The 19,537-nt window shown below is 38.8% G+C and overlaps 1 protein-coding gene across 2 annotated transcripts in view; it reads right to left on the bottom strand.

Moving 5' to 3' along the window:
* The window catches only part of kcnq1.1 (potassium voltage-gated channel, KQT-like subfamily, member 1.1), a 42,992-nt gene that overhangs the window by 2,399 nt on the left and 21,056 nt on the right, over positions 1 to 19,537 (bottom strand). Inside the window, exons 6-17 of one of the 2 annotated variants that reach the window (XM_027281857.1) lie at positions 17,693 to 17,833; positions 14,888 to 14,998; positions 12,877 to 12,972; positions 12,559 to 12,675; positions 10,556 to 10,694; positions 8,076 to 8,111; positions 7,148 to 7,204; positions 5,061 to 5,190; positions 2,013 to 2,088; positions 794 to 888; positions 592 to 638; positions 419 to 480 (exon numbers count right to left, since the gene is read on the bottom strand). In XM_027281857.1, the coding sequence (XP_027137658.1) occupies positions 419 to 480; positions 592 to 638; positions 794 to 888; positions 2,013 to 2,088; positions 5,061 to 5,190; positions 7,148 to 7,204; positions 8,076 to 8,111; positions 10,556 to 10,694; positions 12,559 to 12,675; positions 12,877 to 12,972; positions 14,888 to 14,998; positions 17,693 to 17,833 (1,107 nt within the window). The remainder of the gene's footprint in view (positions 1 to 418; positions 481 to 591; positions 639 to 793; positions 889 to 2,012; positions 2,089 to 5,060; positions 5,191 to 7,147; positions 7,205 to 8,075; positions 8,112 to 10,555; positions 10,695 to 12,558; positions 12,676 to 12,876; positions 12,973 to 14,887; positions 14,999 to 17,692; positions 17,834 to 19,537) is intronic. The other variant, XM_027281858.1, reaches the window with a different exon arrangement.

Below are 19,537 nucleotides of genomic sequence, written 5' to 3'. Positions count from 1 at the left end.
TGTAAGGCCCACTTGGGGAGGGAGTTGGAGGTTTTTTGTTTTTTCTTTGTTTTGACAAATCATAGCAAGACATGAAAGAAGCAGCCTCATGGTTTCTATTTTTGTGCTGAAAAACTGGCACAAGCTCTTAAAGTTTTATATGTGAATCAACAATAACAAGGCCACATCTCTGTGCACAGACGAACTTTTTGTTGCAAAAATAATCTCAATTTGTGTGATACCGTAAGTAGAACTGTTGTTCATATCCACATGATGGAAGCTTATTACCTTTTCAAAAAAACATTCATTATGAATGAGACAAACATGTCGTGTAAATTTCTGACTTTACTCTTTCAAAAATAAAAGAAATGATCTGAAACGGGAACAAAGGACGAGGGAATATTACACCAGTTTCCCGCTGAAGTTGCACAAATCCCACCTTGTCCTCCATCCTGTTGAGTCTGGATCCGATAGAGTTCTTGCCTTTGTCTTTGGCTCGCTCTTTAGAGGGAGACAATAGTCAAACGTATAATAAAACCAAAGGATTAGGACTGTGGCTTGTTTGATGGTTACTGTACTGTATTTTACGAGAGCTGTGGAGTGATTAATTACCTGAGCTTGTCTGGAACAAAGTTATCTTCCCTAAAGACTGGTCCAGTCTGAGGGAAACAATGGGAGGGCTCAAGTCAGAAGAATGTAACTGTACAAGGTGTGTCTGTATTTCCTCTTCCATTCACCCATTCTTTTGCTTTCATATTTGTTTTTGTCACGCCTGCAACATAAACATCATCTACCATTTGTCCGAGCACCTCACCTTCTCTGCAGCTCCTTGATTCGCACCATGAGGTGGAGGTGACCCTGGGAGTACTGCTCGATCACGTCCCGCACATCGTACGGCTTACGGGCTTGCTACGACAGAAAATGAAAATGTTTGGAACTGTTGCATGAAAGATAAAGTCACTTCTTGTTGGATCTTTATCTGTCTTAAATATTCAAGCTTTGTTTCAGTCTTGGGAAATAATATGTTGTCAAAGCTTTGCTGTTGAGCTTGGCGTATGTTTGCAGGAGTGGTGACATTTACAGACACCAAATATTAATTCAGTACATACGGTACTCTGGATTATGGAAGCAAGCTCATGCTTGCTTTGTTATCTCGACATAGTGAGATAATCAACCCGTTAATGAGAATACAAAAGGTTGTTTCCTCTTTGATCAACACATCAGACTGTACTTTATTGTAATTTATTTTCCAGTTCCCCAGTGATAACCAGAATTATTCAACAGCAACACACCTACTTTAAGATGACACGGCATATAAGTCATTCCATTAGCCATAATGTAAATAGCCTAATCACTAAATATTCTTACAACAAATGGCAAAAGGTCAGGTTGCTTTGAGACTCCCAAATCCACCCGACAGAGCAGTGTCTGTTTGTCATGTTCCACTCTTATGAAGTCGTTTTTCTTGTGATGAATTGTCTCGCCATCTCCAAAAAAAAAAAAAAAAAAATCTGGCTTTTGTTTTCTCAAGATAAGGAGATCACTGAACCTGTTATCACAAGAAAATGAGCTTTGTTGTCTCGAGATAACTGAATGATTAACTCATGATCACAAGATAACAGCATGAAAAAAATAAATAAATAACCGCAGCTCTTTTCTGCCTCACAGCGTTCATTTTAATATTATATCAATTCTAGCCGACTGATGATTAAAAGCAACAAACCCTGTAATTTGCATTAAGGTAATCAATTTAAGATGTGAAAGCTCTGCCCACTTTTTTATTCTCTTGTGGTGCTGCTCATTTAGAAACACTGAAGAAACACTATCATCATAAACCTCTATCCACCTGTAGGTCTGGATCCACAAAGTTTATTTATGATCGTCCCTCCCTAAACTCAGCAGCTGAGCTTGTTTTTAACTTGATAACAAATAAAATTCAGTTTTAAGTGCTGTTTTTTATAAAGACATTTAAGAATCATCTACTTTCCAAAGCGCAAATAGAAAAGCTTGTTTGACATAAATTAGTGTCATACCTGGAAATTTCTCTTGGCCACAAAGTAACGCATTCTCTGGATCACCCGGATGGCTTTTCGGTGTGACTCTGTCAATCTGTGTAAGAGAGTTTCATATGAATGCGTTTGTGTTATGTATTCTGAGCGTAGTTATAAAATACTGTTGAAATTGCTATCAGAGAAAGAAAGAGAGAGCAACACAGTAAAACTCTAACAGCTTGGTTAGTTTTCTTAAAACACAGCACAGATTTGCTTTCGACCCGGCTTTATTCTTCTTCTATGAAACAGGCATCGACTGTGGTTTATATTCAAAAATATCTATGAGCTTAGGGGAACTATTATGTCCAACACAGTTTCATGATTACTATTTAGTCTGCATTAAAAACCTCACCCTTCCTTTGAATGTGATCAAGGTGAGCTACAGTGAGAAGAAAAGGATGGGGTTTTTTTGGGGTGCGTGCTTCTCAAAAAAAAAAAAAAAACATTGACAAAAAGGTCATCGCAGTACATTTATCCTGCATTATCACGATATATGAATAATAATTGAGGAGCTATTACTTAGCGGAGGGATGGACCCTGATGATGAACATAAAGTACTGAATGCGTCTGTATGTGGGAGGGTAGTGAGCTCTCTTGTCTGGTCCAGTTAGTTGCAGGACTAGAGGAACAAGGTCGACTCATAATGGACTCACGCAATGCACAGCAATTTTTAAATGATGCTTTCAAAACCTTTTTTTTTAATTAGCCTTAAAGCATACTCAGAAACAAAAATTGGTATTGTATAGCATGATGTAAACACTGTGCTCCACGACCTTGTTCAACTTGCTTTCTTTCAGATTTTGAATACTGCAGCTTGAATAGTGAGAGGGTCTTATCTTTACCATAACATTAATGCGTATGTGCAAATCTACAGCTTTAATATCTTTAAAGGACGAGTGTGTAGGATTTAGTGACATCTAGTGGTATAGTTGTGGATTGCAATCCCCTCAACTCGCCCTTTTGTTGTAAGTCTGATGCAGAAACTACGGTGGCTATGAAATGTGCAAAAAACGTGAAACACCCTGTCGAGTGTCAGTGTGTAGTTTGTCTGTTTTGGTGTACTGGTGATGCAACATGGCAGACTCAGGATTTCTGTCACCACCCTGGTCACCCCCCCACCAATGGATCACCTACTCACCTGCACGCTCTCCATGTCTTGGTCAGCCTAACAAAATCTTTAAAACATTTTTACTTTCTTGTAAAGAATTAGACACTTAGAGAGTCCAAACAAGGTAAAACTAAAGTTGGGAGACGATTATCAGCTAGCCTTGCTCTATCAACATACAAGCACCTCAAAAGCACGTTTACATCAGTACTACTGTCAGAAAACAAAATGTTGTCATCTTTAGTCTGTTTTTAGAAACACAACATGATGTTAATAATCTGTCATTTAGAATGAAACTTCCATGGTTTTATCTATAATAATACATTATCCGCCCTACTCTGCATGACTGGTTTACCCTGATGTTCCAAGGAAGGCACCTCGAGGAGTGCAAACCAATCAGTGGCCTTTTTTATTGTGACCAATCCATGCCACATCCGCGTCATAGTCATGCTGTTTCATGAGCGTCTCGATATGCCACGCCTGTCAGGTGGATGGATTACCTTCGCAAAGGAGGTGGTAGGAGTGAATCGTTTACTTCAACTTGTGAAAAATGAGAGCAAAAATAAGTGCTTGAGTGATTTTTGTTGAGTGTATCAGTACTTCACACAGCATTAATACATTTCCAAGGAAGAGGTAGAGCCCTTTCCTTTACTGTGACTCAACTTTCTCTATTTGTGGAGCAGATAAACTGTTTTTATTACCATCCAGTGTTCAATACAAATTAATTTTTGCTTAGCTCCACATTTTTTGCATGCACAGCTTTGGAGGTTATCACACCACTTTTCTCAGAAGCGAAGTGGTAAAGCCCTAACTTTTTCACCACCTTCGGAACAGTTGCTGGCCTGATGAAAATTGCATTATTCATGTTTCAGCTTCAGTGTATTCAATTAAAACTTCTGTCACAATAAAGGAAAAAAGTATTCTGCCTTGGCTCAATGCCCATTCAATGCATGAATGTAATAGCTTTTGCATCTTTTGTTTCCTCTTATGATTGGTCCAGCTGTTTCATGAGATAGAAACAAACAATTCAACGTGAGACACATGAAAAAGCCTTCCAGGAGGAACTTTTAACCCCCACCTACCTAACTCTTCTAGTTTCACTTCAAAAGGCCTCGTCTGCTGTATTCTGAGATGTGTAATTTTTGTTTGTTTGGAACAAACGTGTGGTAATTTTGCTCAAACTCCAAATACCTCAATCATCTTCAATTTACCAAAACACACCACACTGTGATATCAACACCAAGGCAGCTGTGGAAATATGACTTCTGTGAACTATTCCACATCAAGGATCTATGATCTCGTCTTAGATTTCTAACTGGGTTTTCTTCCCTGCTGTACACAATATGGGCAATTCAGAACTCAAACTGTAATTCAGCTTCAACACGAAAAAGACAAACCTGGTAATAAGAAGCTTTTTCTAACTAGGTGTTTGGGTGTCTGATTGCAGGTAAAACAAGGGGTAGTATGTCAACATGGCTTCATTTCAGATGGGATTTGATGTGTCATCGCTCTATGAGAACAGCAGGTTTCATATTTTGGAATCAGTAGAGCAAAAGGGATTTTTGCCAACAATGCTGCTGCATGCAATTCCAACTCTGCATCATTGCCCCGCCATTTAGAAAAGGAAGTCCCACGAGTCAGAACTGTTGCTCCATTTGTTTTACTTACTGCACACTTACATTACACTGCAGTTACTTAACACTCATTTTCCTCATATCAGTCTCAGTCTCCCACTGTGCAAGTGCATCAGCAAGCACAAGTACTTTTCCCTAATAGAAAATCATTACACAGAAAAGACAGGAGTGCTTTGGGGTTAATTATAAATGGCAAAAATATTAAAAAAAATAAATACAGGAAGAACTTCTCTGACATGCTCATTAAAACACACTCACATGTAAAAACAGTCTCAATGGCGGTGGACCTACTGTGACATGGTGCTGACGGGATAAAGTTCATTGTATCGCTCGGGCTCCAGCTCCAGGTCATCTGCAAAGCTGCAGTTCCTCTGGAGGGGGCCCGGGGAGTGGACGTCCAAGAGGGCAGGGTTTCTTTTCACTGCACACACACACACACACACACAAATGCAAACACATGTTAGACGTCGAAGTTAGCAATATATCTGTGCATAAAGAGTGATTGGGAACAGATTAACTAATTTGTTCAAACACATTTCTCTATTCAGAAGTTACATTTTCAACACAGTTAGCGCACACAGGCCTAAACTATTGTATTATTTTCTCAAAAAGATCACTTCACCAGAGCTAACACACCATGCTTCTCTCTGCACCTGTACTTTTTACACTTCTTTGATGCAATGCTGAAATACTGTAAAAAAAATTTAAAAAAAGAAACTCTAGTTCTAAGAAGGTTTATTCATTATTTTTTTTCTTGTGTGCGGGTGTTTATTTCTTTACCCATGAACTTTCAGCGACATGCAAGACCCACAGTAAGCACCCATTCTAGATTCATTCGGACATTTATTATGGTACAGCTTTTGTACTGCATTGTTTTTTTCTTTCTCCAAACAACCAATGAATAATCTCACACTCAAATTCAAACTCAGAAATACTTGTGCCTCTTTGACCCCTGCTTGCGAGAGCTGACATCGAGTAATGACTGCTCATTAAAGAGTTGTGCAAAGGAGTTTCACACAGGTACATTAGAGATGCATAATTAAGCATGTCATTGCTATGAGCTGTGAATAGTTTTTTTCCTGTTATTTTGCTGCCCTTTGTTTAACACAGTTAATCCAGTAGAGTTTTTTTTCCTATAAGATCTGTGTTAACTGTTTTGAAAATGTGCATTAAAAAATGTTTGACTGATGAAAAGGTGTTAATTCATTTGGGAGAGAAGACGAGAAGGTGTTGATGAAGATCAAGTGGATCCAGCTTAATAACAGTAAGTCTCTTAGTGACCAAGAAAAAAGTAAAAAAATATCCTATATGTTGCATTAACTTGCTAAGCTAAAAGTCAGAGCCACGGTAAAAGGCTGTAAGGACTTGGCCTGGGAACTGGTGGGATTCAAGTCCAGCACAGACCACAGTATGGAGCGTGGACTGGTAGCTGTAGAGGTGCCAGGTTCTTCTTATCCTCTGGGGGAAGATTGTGGGAACATTATGTGAGTAGTGAGCCTGGATGTACATTAAATTATGACAGAGCTGTCATTTTCAGATGGGAAAAAGATCTGCGTTTACAGACATTCATCTACCTAACACTGGGAAAAGGTGAAGTTGAGCTTCATTTGGACAAACAGGTAAGACAGATGGTTGATATTATGTGGTATTATCCTGCTGGGCTGCCTTGTCTTATTCTCTGGAGATTGATGAATAACACGGCAATCCCATAATTATTTTATACCTATGAGACACCTCACTGTTTGTTTGAATTTATGTCTCAGACTTGGCTATAAGAGTTGGGCTCAGCCAGGTTTTAAAAACCCCAGAAACTGGTCAGGTTCATGTAAAATAAAAAAAAAGCTATTTTAACCCTCTGGGGTCTGAGCAATGGTCCTATTAATTGATTCAAGTGTAGGCGATTGCTTGAATCCCAGAGGATTAAATCCAAGTAACCAGAGAACCAAGAAGTCTCCATTTTTTTAAAATTTGTTTGACCATAACATGATTATCCTGTTGTAATGTTGTAGTCATATCCAGCAGCGAGAAGCCTACAGCAAACTTGTCAGAGTTGTTGTGGAAGGCAAAACGTGTCAATTATTTGAATCTGCAGAAACGGTGTTGTTGAATCCAACTGGTCTGATGCTTGATTTTGGATGTGTGAGAATCAAAGCATGGTGTGAAATGTGTCCGCTTTAAGTGGACAGACTTAATTGGTTCAGTCAACCAGTACAGATGTGACGCAACCAGCCATGACTAACAGACTCAGTAGGACAGTACAGAGACAGGGTCTGCGTGATAATCTGTATTTGTCATTCTAGCCCAGCCCTTAAGATATCATTACTTGAATTAACTCCACACCTGAACCATATGATGCAACTACCAACACATGGTGTTACCTGGAGGTGGTGAGCTGAATTGAAGGGAAGACAAAGAAGTCCAGGACTGCTGAAGATCTGAAGCACACATGAAGAGATACACATCATCAATGTTTACCACAGGGCAAAAAAAAGGTAAAGAACTATGGTGCCACTAATGCAATTCAATGCAAGGTCCAGTGTGTAAGATTTCTAAGTACAGAATATGGCAGAAAGGTTATGTAATATGCATAAAAGTACATATATGTATCCACCACATTGAGCCACCTTGTTTCTTGCATTTTCCGTGGCCACTGTTGTCGTGGATTTGCGTCCCTAGTTTAGTGTTTCCTGTTTTATTTTGTAACTCTTCACTCCCCTCATGTCTGTAACTTTACTTCCTGCCTTTGTTGTGTTTCCCACCAGTATTGATTGTCTCTTTCACCCTGATTAGTTTCACCTGTCCCTGATAGGTTTTCACCTGTGCCTTAACCTTCACCTTCCTGTGTATTCGCTCAGTGAGCTCCTTGGCTTCAGTGTGTTGTCTTGTTATATGTCAAGTGTTCATCCCTGTGTTTTGTCCTTGTGCTTTGGGGATCTTTGCTTTTCTGGTCCTTGCCTTTTCTTTTGGATTGTTTTTTTACCCTTGGCTGCTTCACCACCCTGTAAATTTTGTTGCTATTAAATCGTTTTTGGACTGCACAAACTCTGCCTCTTGTAGCGAGGGGGTTGCAAACAGCAACTACACCGCTGGCACTAAATCCTACACACTGGTCCTTTAATATTCAACACTCATATAATTAAGAAAACACAACACAACAACAGGATCATGCATTGATAAAAACATGCTGTTACAGTAACTAAGAAGATAAAAAAATGTGGGGGGGGGGGCTTTTAAAGTGGGCAATAAGAGAGGGCAATAAGTGTGCTGAGGAACATGTGCAGGATGTGGACACTAACAGCAGCTCACCGCATCCTCCCAAAGTGAGGGGTCCTGATAAACCAGCTACACAAAACATCGAGACAGGAAAAAAGAATAAAGACACAAGCAAAGAAATAGGCAGTTAAATTTGATGAACAGCGCAGATTTAAAGATAGAAGCTGTCTGTCATTTATTCCCTTGTTGATATAAATGCGGCGGACAAAAATAAATAAATAAAAAGACACATTGTCAGTATGACACGATACAATTCCACAGAGGCCACAAGCTACAGCCTCTGAAATGATTATACATATGTGAACGAGGTTAGACTGTATTCTTTTTAGGTAGGATTATCTAACAAACTGGCAACAGAGTGCAATTAGTAGTGCATGCAATTGATGACTCAATTACTAATTATCTATCTCAAACATTGTGAAGTATAGATAAACCAACAAACTTAAATTATAACTCGGTTATGTCTTTCAAATCTGTAAGCAGCTGAGGTCTTAGTTGCCATCAGTGAGTGTAACTAGTCAACACAATCGCACACCAGATGGCAATGTGGCAATTTAGTTAAATGATTCATATTTAAAAGCAGCATGGTCTAGATGTGCAGTGCAACCTGTAGAATCTTCAAATCAAAGACAGTGATTTTCATTTAACATGATGCAAACAAACACGCACACACACATATCTTTGCCAGTGCGCCAAATTAGATTCTGCTGCTGTGCTCAAAACTGAGTGTTGTCCTCCTTGCAGCACTGCTAATCATAATGATGATGATTCATTTTATTCACATAAAACTTTTCAAAGGGTAGGGTTTATGAAATGTAAAACATGAAAAGAAGAGAAAACATTAAGGGGCACAATCATGGATGAAAAGAAAAAAATATGGAAATTACATGACAGGAAAGAAAATTACAACATTTCAAAGATGATATTAAATAAGAGAGATAAATACCCTTTCCTCTTTCATTAGCAAAAAATACATTATCTGCCAGGAAAAGTCTTTTTATAAAAATGTACAACTGATGATGGTGTTGGATAAAAGGTCGGGGAGTCAACAAAGTCATGAGAGTTTATCCACTAGGGACCATGAATATCTGTGGAAAATGTTCTTGCAAGCAATCTAATAGTTGTCAAGATGGTACTAGAGGGGGAACTCATTAGGATACATCATCTGGGCACCATGAATGTGTGTACCAAATCCAGGGATCATCCATTCAGTAGATGTTTAGATATTGAATTGAACAAAAGAAAGCTTTGACCTTCTGGTAGTGATGAAAAGTCATTAGGATTCAGCATGGTTCATCCTCTGGGGACCATGGATCATTTGACCGTTTCAGTGAACCGTTTAATATCTTAAATGGATTTTCGTGGATTGTGAGGCTCTAACAACGTGGAGGTGGTTCAGAGTTTTTGACTATCCTGTTCATGTTGGTAAACTATCGACAGCAAGGCTGTCCTACATATTTCCACACAGCACATTGGCCTAATCAAAGCTACTTTAGATTTTAGATTGAAATCAGCATAATCTAAGCTAATGGCCATCTGCCACTGATATGCATGCATCAGTCTGATCGCAGAGCTTGTCATGTATCCTCTAACTCAAAATGTTGTTTATCCAAAGCTCCCCTCCCTCCATCTATCCTACATACATGATGCAACAAAACATTTTTTCATTGGTCAATAAGGTCTAAATGCTGATCAGAGACAGAAGTGGAAATATGTGGTTTTCATTGGACAGTGATGCTATGTACTCATCATTTGCCAGATTGTATAACATACTGCCCACTCTGAGCTTGCCAGCCTTCGTTTATTTTCCTTGCCGGCCTGTTCGACCTGCCCGCCCCTGGCCTGCTTTGTTTGATGACTGATTACCTATTGCAGAACTCTGCCTTGAACTTCTAACCAAGTAAACGATGCATTGCTTTCAACCTATGACTCCTGCTTTTGAGTCTGAGTCAACTGAGATTCTGGTTTGGTATTTTGTTTTTAATTTTCCCTCAGCCAATATTAAATCACTAATCTGGCTTTTACAAAAACTGCAATAAATTTAATATGGATTGATAGAAACATGTGGAGGCTACCTTAAATGACACTGGAAGAATGTAGCATTTGATTTTAATTGCTTCTTTATATCACCCTCAGCCCTCCTATATTGATCCAGCAGTGCTGTAAGTTGTGTGGGGTTTTGCAAGTTCAGCAGTGCACTGTTTGGACTTTGTTCTTTCCCTTTCCTGTGGCTACAACCTTACAACCTAAGTTAAAACCAAACATTTTCTCTTTACTGTCATCACTGAATGTGTGGTTTGCAGCTAGAGCAGCATTAGTCCTGACTTCTGCTTTTACTGAACCCATGTAAATGGCTTCAGAAACTCAACCGGTTCAACAGCCCTGTTAACTGCAACATCCATGTGACAGTGTGGGTGTGTATTCTTAAATATTTTCTGTTGTAAACAATGTTTCACGCTGATTAAGGTGAACTGAAACAGAACTAAGCGCATCAGAGATAATCCGCACGATACCTGTGCCCACAGTGCTGTAAACATCTGAACTCAGCTCCCTCCCACTGTCAAATACAGAGTCGTAGGTGATGCTGGGAATTGTGGGAGAAGTTGGGTCGTTGTCCTTGTCATTGCTCTTCAACTTCCTCCTTATCTTCACCTGCCCAAGAAACATAAACATCTCAACTCAACAAAGTGTTTCTCTGGAGGAGAAGTAACCGCAAGAGTTTTTCTATACATGTACATACGGTGCCAAGCAAAGGTTTAGCCACAGCTTCTTATTCAATGTTGTGTTTTCAGCTGAGTAAAGAGAAACAACAGTCCATCATTACTTTAATGCATTTTCAGCTTTGAATGTGTTTTCAACTGCAAAAACCATCAAACGGGATGATGAAACTGGCTCTTATGAGGGCTGCCTCAGGAAAGGAAGACCAAGAGTTACCTCTGCTGCAGAGGAAAGGTTCATTACAGTTACCAGCCTCAGAAATCGCCAATTAACAGCACCTCAGATTAGAGCTGACATAAATGCTTCACAGAGTTCAAGTAGCAGACACATCTCAACATCAACTGTTCAGAGGAGGCTGTGTTAATCAGGCCTTCATGGTCAAATCACTGCAAAGAAACCACTACTGAGGGAGAACAACAACAAGAAGAGAATTGCTTGGACTGTGAAACACAATAAATGAATATTAGACCAGTGGAAATCTTTGATCTGACAAGTATGATTTTTGGTGCCAACCATCGTGACGAAGAGTAAGTAAACAGATGGTTTCTACATGTGTGGTTCCCACCATGACACATGGAGTAGGAGGTGCGATGGTGTGGAGATGCTTTACTGGTGGCAATATTGGTGATTTACTGAAATTTCAAGGCCAGCATTGCTACTATAGCATCCTGCAGCGACATGCCATCCCATTTGGTTTGCATTTAGTGGGATCATTATTTATTTTTCCAACAGAAAAATTACCCAAAACATACCTCAAGGCTATGTGAAGCCTATTTGACCAAGAAGCAGAGTGATGACATGCTGCATCAGATAACCTGGCCTAAACCTAATTGGGATGGTTTGGAGTTGGACTGCAGAGTGAAGGAAAAGCAGCCAACAAGTGCTGAGTATATATTGGAACTCTTTCAAGACAAAACTGACTGAGAGAATGCCAAGAGTGTGCAAAGCTGTCATCAAAGCAAAAGGTGGATACTTTGAAGAATCTGAAAAACATATTTTGCTTTGTCTACACTTTTTTTGTTTACCAAATAATTCTAGTGTGAGTCCAGTGTTACTCCAAGGCAAACTTTTGGTCTTGTACATATTAAGCTGACTGTCTGGTTGTTCATTCTTAATAGAGCCAATGACACATCATTGATGTAGCTTTCCATTTATGTTGTCAGATGGACGTATGAACATTGAGTAAGGATTTAATTAAGGGTGCAGCAGCACAGCAATTACTGTTACAGTGACATTTTACATATTTTATATTGCTGTTATTGTGAAATTTCACAACTTTAAGGTGAGGCCCTGCAAAGTCTTTGGGGAACATTTGACATGTAAACAACATTTTAAAATATATGTATTAGTGTGGGCATGTGGGTGGATAACCAAGTAGCAGTAATACTGAAAAATCAATATTAACATCAAATTACTGCTGGCTGTGTCTTGGTTGGTTGCATCTTCTTTTTATTTTATGCCTTATTTTTTTCCCCACACAGATTTCACACCTTTCACAGTAATGATGTTTTCCTTTTAGTCTCTTGTACACTGGACTTAGAGTGTTTAGAGTTGTTTTCCTTTAGCTGAGCTCACTATAACTATCCCAGTAGTCATACTGTAGCACCACTTTCAATCCACCACAAACTACAGGCTTTAAAATTCCCCCCCAAAATTAACATAACCTTCAGAAAGGTAGGATATATGGATTGCAGGGCTGTTGCTTCATACTGCATTGGTTTTGCTTTTGTGTACATAATAAACTGGAAAAATGAATATGAGAAGCAGCTTCAGTGAAATATATAAAATGATTACTAACCGATTTCTTGGGCTTGGGGGTGGACAGAGAGGAGGCGGGGATGTTGGATCTCTTTCTCAAAAACATCTTGAATGTGGCAGAATCGAAGTTCTCAACTGCAAAACATCTCCATGATGTCTGGAGAGGCATGGAAATAGCAATATATTGGTTGGACAGGACTCATTTCATGCCAACATGTGTGCCATGCAAGAAAGAAAATAAGGATTAAATGAAAGGGGGACGTCAATAAAAAATAAATAAAAAAGACTGGAGGTTCCAGACAGTACAGTCCTCCGGCTGTGGTTCTGTTTCAGTATTTCTTGGTCAAATATAAAATACCTGAATGAGACAGGCAGCTGCAGGGATCTGTCTATTGAAGTGTTTCTGTCTTTGCTTCTGCTGCACCTTCAGGGCAAAACCTGAGCCTAAGATTCCCTGTGAACAACAGCACAGCACAGCACAGCAGAGTTACTGCTCATTAATTCAGTTTTAACGACACATTTACAGGCAGCAGCATGACGGAAATAAAAGACAGAAATAAACAGAAAGTTTACCAAAAATTAATGCCTAGTGTGCAGTTTGGTGCCTAAACATTTTGATCTATATATTTTTTGGTCCTTAGAAATCTTTTCTGTTACAGTCCCTTAAGTGTGAAGTCTTGCTTTCTCTCTTTCTTTCTGGAAAACATTTGAGCTCTAACTATTTCAGACATTTTATACACTCTGATTATGGAACCAAAGAATAACACAATAATTGGAAACAACCTTGTCTAATCCTTATTCCTTTTTTGCACAAAACTTCAAAGCAGAGTCACTGTTATTGCTAATCCTTACTGCAGTGTTATAGGACATGAAACATTGCAAGGGGACAGCCCTCACTCAATGTCAACAGTAAAATATTTAATATTTAAAATCAAATTCAAACTATTGCCTTTAGAAAAGGATAAAATCTCATGTGAACTCAGTTCTGTCTTCATTAATAACCTGAAAGCATAATTATAGATCAATGTAAAGCCACTGTATGGCTTCTCAAGGTCCTTACAGGCAAGGCAAGGCAAGGCAAGTTTATTTGTATAGCACAATTCGTACACAAGGCAATTCATAGTGCTTTACAGAGGCAAGGAAAGACATTTGACATTAAGACAAGCAATAGCAATAGAAATAAAAAAATTAAAAAGAGAAGAAAATTTAATTAAAAACATCAGAATGTCATTTAAAATCATTAAAATAGCAAATTTGAAAACAATTTAAAACAATAAACGAATCACTGGATTATGATTAAAAATTCTTTAAAAGTTCTTTAAAAGAGCTCAGCCATAAGCATGTGAAAATAGAAAAGTTTTTAACCTGGATTTAAAGTGCTAAGAGTTGGGGCTGATTTCAGTCCTGCTGGTAGTTTGTTCCAGTTGTGAGCAGCATAACTGCTAAATGCTGCTTCACCGTGTCTGGTTTGAACTCTGCGCTCCACTATCTGACCTGAGTCAGTAGATCTCAGAGCCCTACTGGGTCTATATTCTACTAACATTTCGTTTATGTATTGGGGGCCTAAACCATTCAGTGATTTGTAAACTAGTAGCATAACTTTAAAATCTATTCTGTGGCTAACTGGGAGCCAGTGTAAAGACTTAAGAACTGAGGTGATGTGTTCTGATCTCTTTGTTCTGGTCCAAACTCGAGCTGCTGCGTTCTGAATGAGCTGCAGCTGTTTGATACTTTTTTGGGGGAGTCCAGTCAAAATACCATTACAGTAGTCAAGTCTACTGGAGATGAAAGCATGGATCAGCTTCTCCTGATCTGTTTGGGACATAAAGCCCTTAACTCTGGATATGTTCTTAAGTTGGTAGAAGGCTGTTTTGGTGACTGATTTTATGTGACTGTTGAAAGTCAGATCTGAGTCTATCAACACGCCAAGGTTTCGAACTTGGTCTTTAGTTTCTAGAGACAGTAACTCAAGGTGTTTACTGACAGCAACCCTCTTCTCTTTATTGCCAAAAACAATTACCTCAGTTTTTTCTTGATTTAACTGAAGAAAATTTTGGTTCATCCAATTTTTGACTTGCTCTAGAGACAGTTACACAATGACTCTATAGGACTGCAGTCATCTGGGGACAGCGCAAGATATATCTGTGTGTCATCTGCATAACTATGATAGTTGACATTAGAATTCTGCAGAATTTGACCCAAAGGCAGCATATGTATATATATATATATATATATACAGCACTCAAGGCGCAATATTATGAAAGCATGTATAAAGCTCTCAGTATATGGATCTCAGTAACTGTAATATATTTGCACTGTCTTATGAAATGTGTCAGAGGTCTACTTCAGCAGCTTCTCTTTACACTTACTGCAGGCAGAGCAAAGAAGGAAATGGCAAAGACTGAGAAACAGGATGCAATCGTCTTTCCAATCCAGGTTTGCGGCACTTTGTCTCCGTATCCAATAGTAGTCACGGTCACCTTTTATGATAAAAAGGAAGATGAGAATTAATACAATAAGCTTCGTTCTGTCAGTTTAATTCTTCAAGCATTTGGTTAATAGCTGTTGCAAAAGAGAAAACAATTACAAAACTATTCACATTCTTAACCATTTTTATTCTGGTGACTGCTACTTAAGTCACAAAAATGAAGACTTGATATTTAACTAGACTTGAAAATAAAGCCTTGTTTGCACCTAAAGTACCTGGAAACTTTAGTCCCAGGAACTACTTTTCCTGTAAAGATAAGGCAAATTAGCCCGCTGACGTATAAAACAGCGACAGCTGTGATGCATGTGACTACACAGGAACACTGATGCCACATAAATATTGTATGCTTTCTTCTGTAACAAAAAAACAGAACAAAAAAAGCTGTAAATGAAAAAGAAAGTGGCTAAAATAAAAATGCTGCGAGTAGTTCACCAGTGAGAAATGTTCAGTGCCTCCCCCAAAAAATACCTCTACTTTTGGAAAGCACTGCCCCTCCGAGCATGGATTTTTTTGGGGGATAAAATAATGTCCCTGGAACTAAATTTAGGATCTGGTCCCTGCAGTGGAAGTTCATCCAAAGGTTCCTAGTCCCTGGGGAAAGTTCCTGTGGTAGAAAAATAGCCATGCTCGTGGCTTTGTAGGGCACATCAGCATGTTAACACACATCGATATAGTTAACATGCTGATGTTTATCAGCTATAATATTGAATATGTTCATCACACGAAGAGCCATTGTGAATCTCAGAGTGTGGTGGCTCTGGCCGCCACCATCTTGACAGCCCTGCCTCTGCCACCTCCCGGCTAATCCAAAAAATGGGCAAAGACGTGAACAGTTGGTGGGCCTAAGGCGGACTAAATGACGCCTGGGTGCACAAATAAGCCACCTGTAACAGCAACCACCTGTCAATCAAAGCTGCCAAGCTGTTAATTATACACAACCATAAGCCCTAATATAATTTGCACAGTTATATTGAAATTCACCCTCAGTACAATTGTCACGAATGAGGAAATTAGCTATAGAGACCAGGCTGTAAACATGTTCATTTCTGCTGTAAAGTTGGACATTTTATTATGGAAACTTATGGAGATTGACTGGTTCTTAGCCAGCTTCAAGTGGCCGTTTGAGTTTGGCAGTTTTTTTGTCACTCTCACATTGGCTTCAATTCACAGCCAGAGATGTTGCAGCTTGGTTTACCACTTTAGTACAAGTCTAGTAAAACTGAGGCTGAGGGCAGTGTCATTATTTTTGCAGGTATTTAGTCATAAATATTGGACGAACTGAATGATGCCAAACTCCATCGTAATCCCTCGACAGATGTTCAGACATTTCACTTCAAACCAAAAATGTGAACACCATATTGCCAGTCCAGATAAAATCATAGAATCACCAAAGTCTAGGCAGCATCCTTGGGGGACCATACATTCTATATCAAATTTCAAGGCAATCCATTGCACAGTTATTTCAGTCTAGACCAAAGTGATGGAGTAAGTGGCCCACCGACTGACATTGCCAACCCTAGAGCCTTGTCTCTAACGTGGGCAATAAGAAGCGCTGAAATGACTTTTTAAATAAGTAAGAACACTACTAACACATCTTCATAAGGGAACTGTTCAAATCCTGTGGCATTTTTACTGGTCAGCATGCTTGGCATGACAAGATTTGTCTGAAAACAGCTCTAGTTGGTCATGATCAATCTACTTATTGCAATGCAGGATGCCAACTCTGACCTTTTCACCTCCCAGACTCCAAGAGTACCCAGTACAGACTGTGAGTGAATCCAAACACGATAAAACTTATGGTAAATATTATAAGTAAACCACAGAAAAGTTATGAGTCTGCTGTGAGTGTGTGTGTGTGTGTGTGTGTCTTCATTTTCAATATCACAGTCCCTGAAGTTTCCAAGAAGCAGAGTGGGTGGTGACTTATTGTCTGAAAATAAAATTTCATCTTGTATTCTCTACACTACTTGTTTTTGCTGCTTGTATTAGCGGCCCACTGGATGTGCCCAAGGGTTTTAACACAACTCCTACTGTAACAACAGTAGTACAGATAAAACAGAGTCTATATTTGACCTTTCACTTGGCAAATACTGTTTAAAACAAGTCAGTGTTTTCTGAAAAATCTCACTGTTGGCAAGATGTGACTAAAACAATATTAAGAAGATGAGTGAATTAAACTTTCTTTGAAAAACAACACTTGGCATGTTGTCAGTGTTGATTTTAGTAACCAAATATTATATCGATATGAGTTAATTAAGAATGAGAGCTATTACAAATAATAATAACATATCATCTAAAAATAATTGCATGAACTTATTAACTGGGAATTAAAGTAATAGTTTGGCATTTTGGGAACTATGCTCATTTGGCTTGTTGGTGAGAGTTAAATGAGATTATTACGCTCTCATGTTCCTTTGTTACTCTGCCCATCCTCCCAGCTAAGTAATAGTCAGACAAAATAAATCCCATATTTCATGAGCTTTAGATGCGCTGGTAGGCAGACTGTTTAACATTCGGACGGAGCCAGGTCAGCTGTTTCCCCCCGCTTACAGTCTTTATGACACGAGAGAGGAACCAATCATCTCTCTCTTCTCATTTAAAGTTTAATTCCCAAAATACAAAACTCAGACATCAGATGTGTAAAATGGTGAACAAAACATACTTTTGGACACACACGGATTCTTACCACTCCCCACCACAGGGCATCAGCGTAGTTCCCAAACTGGGTGGAGCCGTCGCTGTCGACTGCATCTTTCTCTGCCAGGTAGACAAAGTACGAGGAGAAGATCAGGCTCAAAAAGCCAATGTACAAGGTAGTGATCAGCTCCTGAAATAATAAACATGCAAATAATAAACAAAGGGATCATTCCAAAGTGCACCATAGGATTACATGATATGACATCTGTGAACATGTTTGTTACCCAATCCTTGCCGATGGTCACAATATCAGTTTACCATCTGATTTCCTAGTATGTATGACTAGTATGACTGTATGACTGTCTTTTTAAAAAAAAACATGACACATGGATGTGAATATTCATGTAAATGAATATGATAATTAAAATCTTCACATGACTGTTCTGCTTTCCCTGCTCGCCCGTGCCCTTAATGAACTGATTAATGAAGATGGGTTCACACTCACTTTAAGCTCAGTAGCTACCGATACATTTGGTAGAATGGTGTTGTACTTTAAAGTTAAAGATGACGTTATTCATCAACAAAGCTAATGGAAAAAAAAAAAAAAAACTAACAATGCAATATTTTCCCGATACTTTCTCAGCAGCCCCGAGCTCATTTTGTTGAGAGGTCAAGATGTACAGCTCACAGTTTTTTGAGCAAAACTTGCTCAAATAGGAGTAAATACATTTTTTAGGAACTATTTTCTGCCACAGATTAGTACAAATTTATTGTCAGCAGCACAACCTATGCACTGACTAGTTGCTGGTGTATCATTTTTCCACATAAGTCACAAGTTCAAAAGTAATTCATGATCATACTTGAAGATTCACTCATATGTAAGAACTAATCATTAGACAATGACTTCTTTATTGCTTTACCCGGCTGTTGTCTAGCAACTTAATTTTAGTGTCAATTATCTTAATACAAATGACTTCTTGTTTCCATGACGAGGCCAAGACGTCGTACAGACAAAATCGGCTCCATCAAACACTAACTGTGACTCGATCTCCATAAGATATCGCTGATGAAAAATCCACATCTCCTTCTTCTCACTGGATAGCTGCACGTGTCTCTTCCTGCACACCCAAATCAAGCACACCAGCAGTGCAGCTCTAACAGTGCCAACGCCTGGAGCTTGCTGCACGCTATAGCTGTGGGAGCTCAACCAATGTGAGACAGTGATGGGGGGAAATGTACATTATGGCAACAGCAGGGCTTAAGCTGAAAAAAAAAAATAGGTCGTTAATTTGCATCCTCTTCAAATATAATGCCATGGAGAGAAAAAGTGAGTGTGTAGTAACCAGAGATGGAAAGTAACGAAGTACAAATACTTCATTACTGTACTTAAGTAGAATTTTCGGGTATCTATACTTTACTTCACTATTTATTTTTGTGCCAACTTTTACTTCTTACATTTTAGCATAAGTATCCGTACTTTCTACCCCCTACATTTTCAAATCAGGGTCGTTACTCTTGCATTTAGATGGTGATTATTAATAAACAGTAAAATTTCACCATCAGTATCAGTAAAACGCGCCATGCAGACAACGTGATTGATTGGATTATGCTTAGAAACGTATGTAAACACACACTGAGTACTTACTTTCCTGTTTTATGAAGATTTTTGCAAGTCATCATTCAAAACTCTGAGTTAAGGATCACATCAGTCCTGTGTTTACCTCTCCCCCAACACACACACAAACAGTGATGTGATAGTTCTCACATAGATGCAGTCAAAGACCTACACATGATCTCTTGCTGTTAAATAGATGTTAGTCAAGGGTATGCATAATGTTACTGTCTAGGCTTTGAAGTCTGCTTTGACATAATATTAATAATATTTGTGTAGGCT

This window comes from Larimichthys crocea, chromosome VIII (genome assembly GCF_000972845.2).
Source record: "Larimichthys crocea isolate SSNF chromosome VIII, L_crocea_2.0, whole genome shotgun sequence".
In the NCBI taxonomy this organism is placed as follows: domain Eukaryota; kingdom Metazoa; phylum Chordata; class Actinopteri; family Sciaenidae; genus Larimichthys; species Larimichthys crocea.
This window is presented reverse-complemented; position numbering and strand designations above follow the sequence as displayed.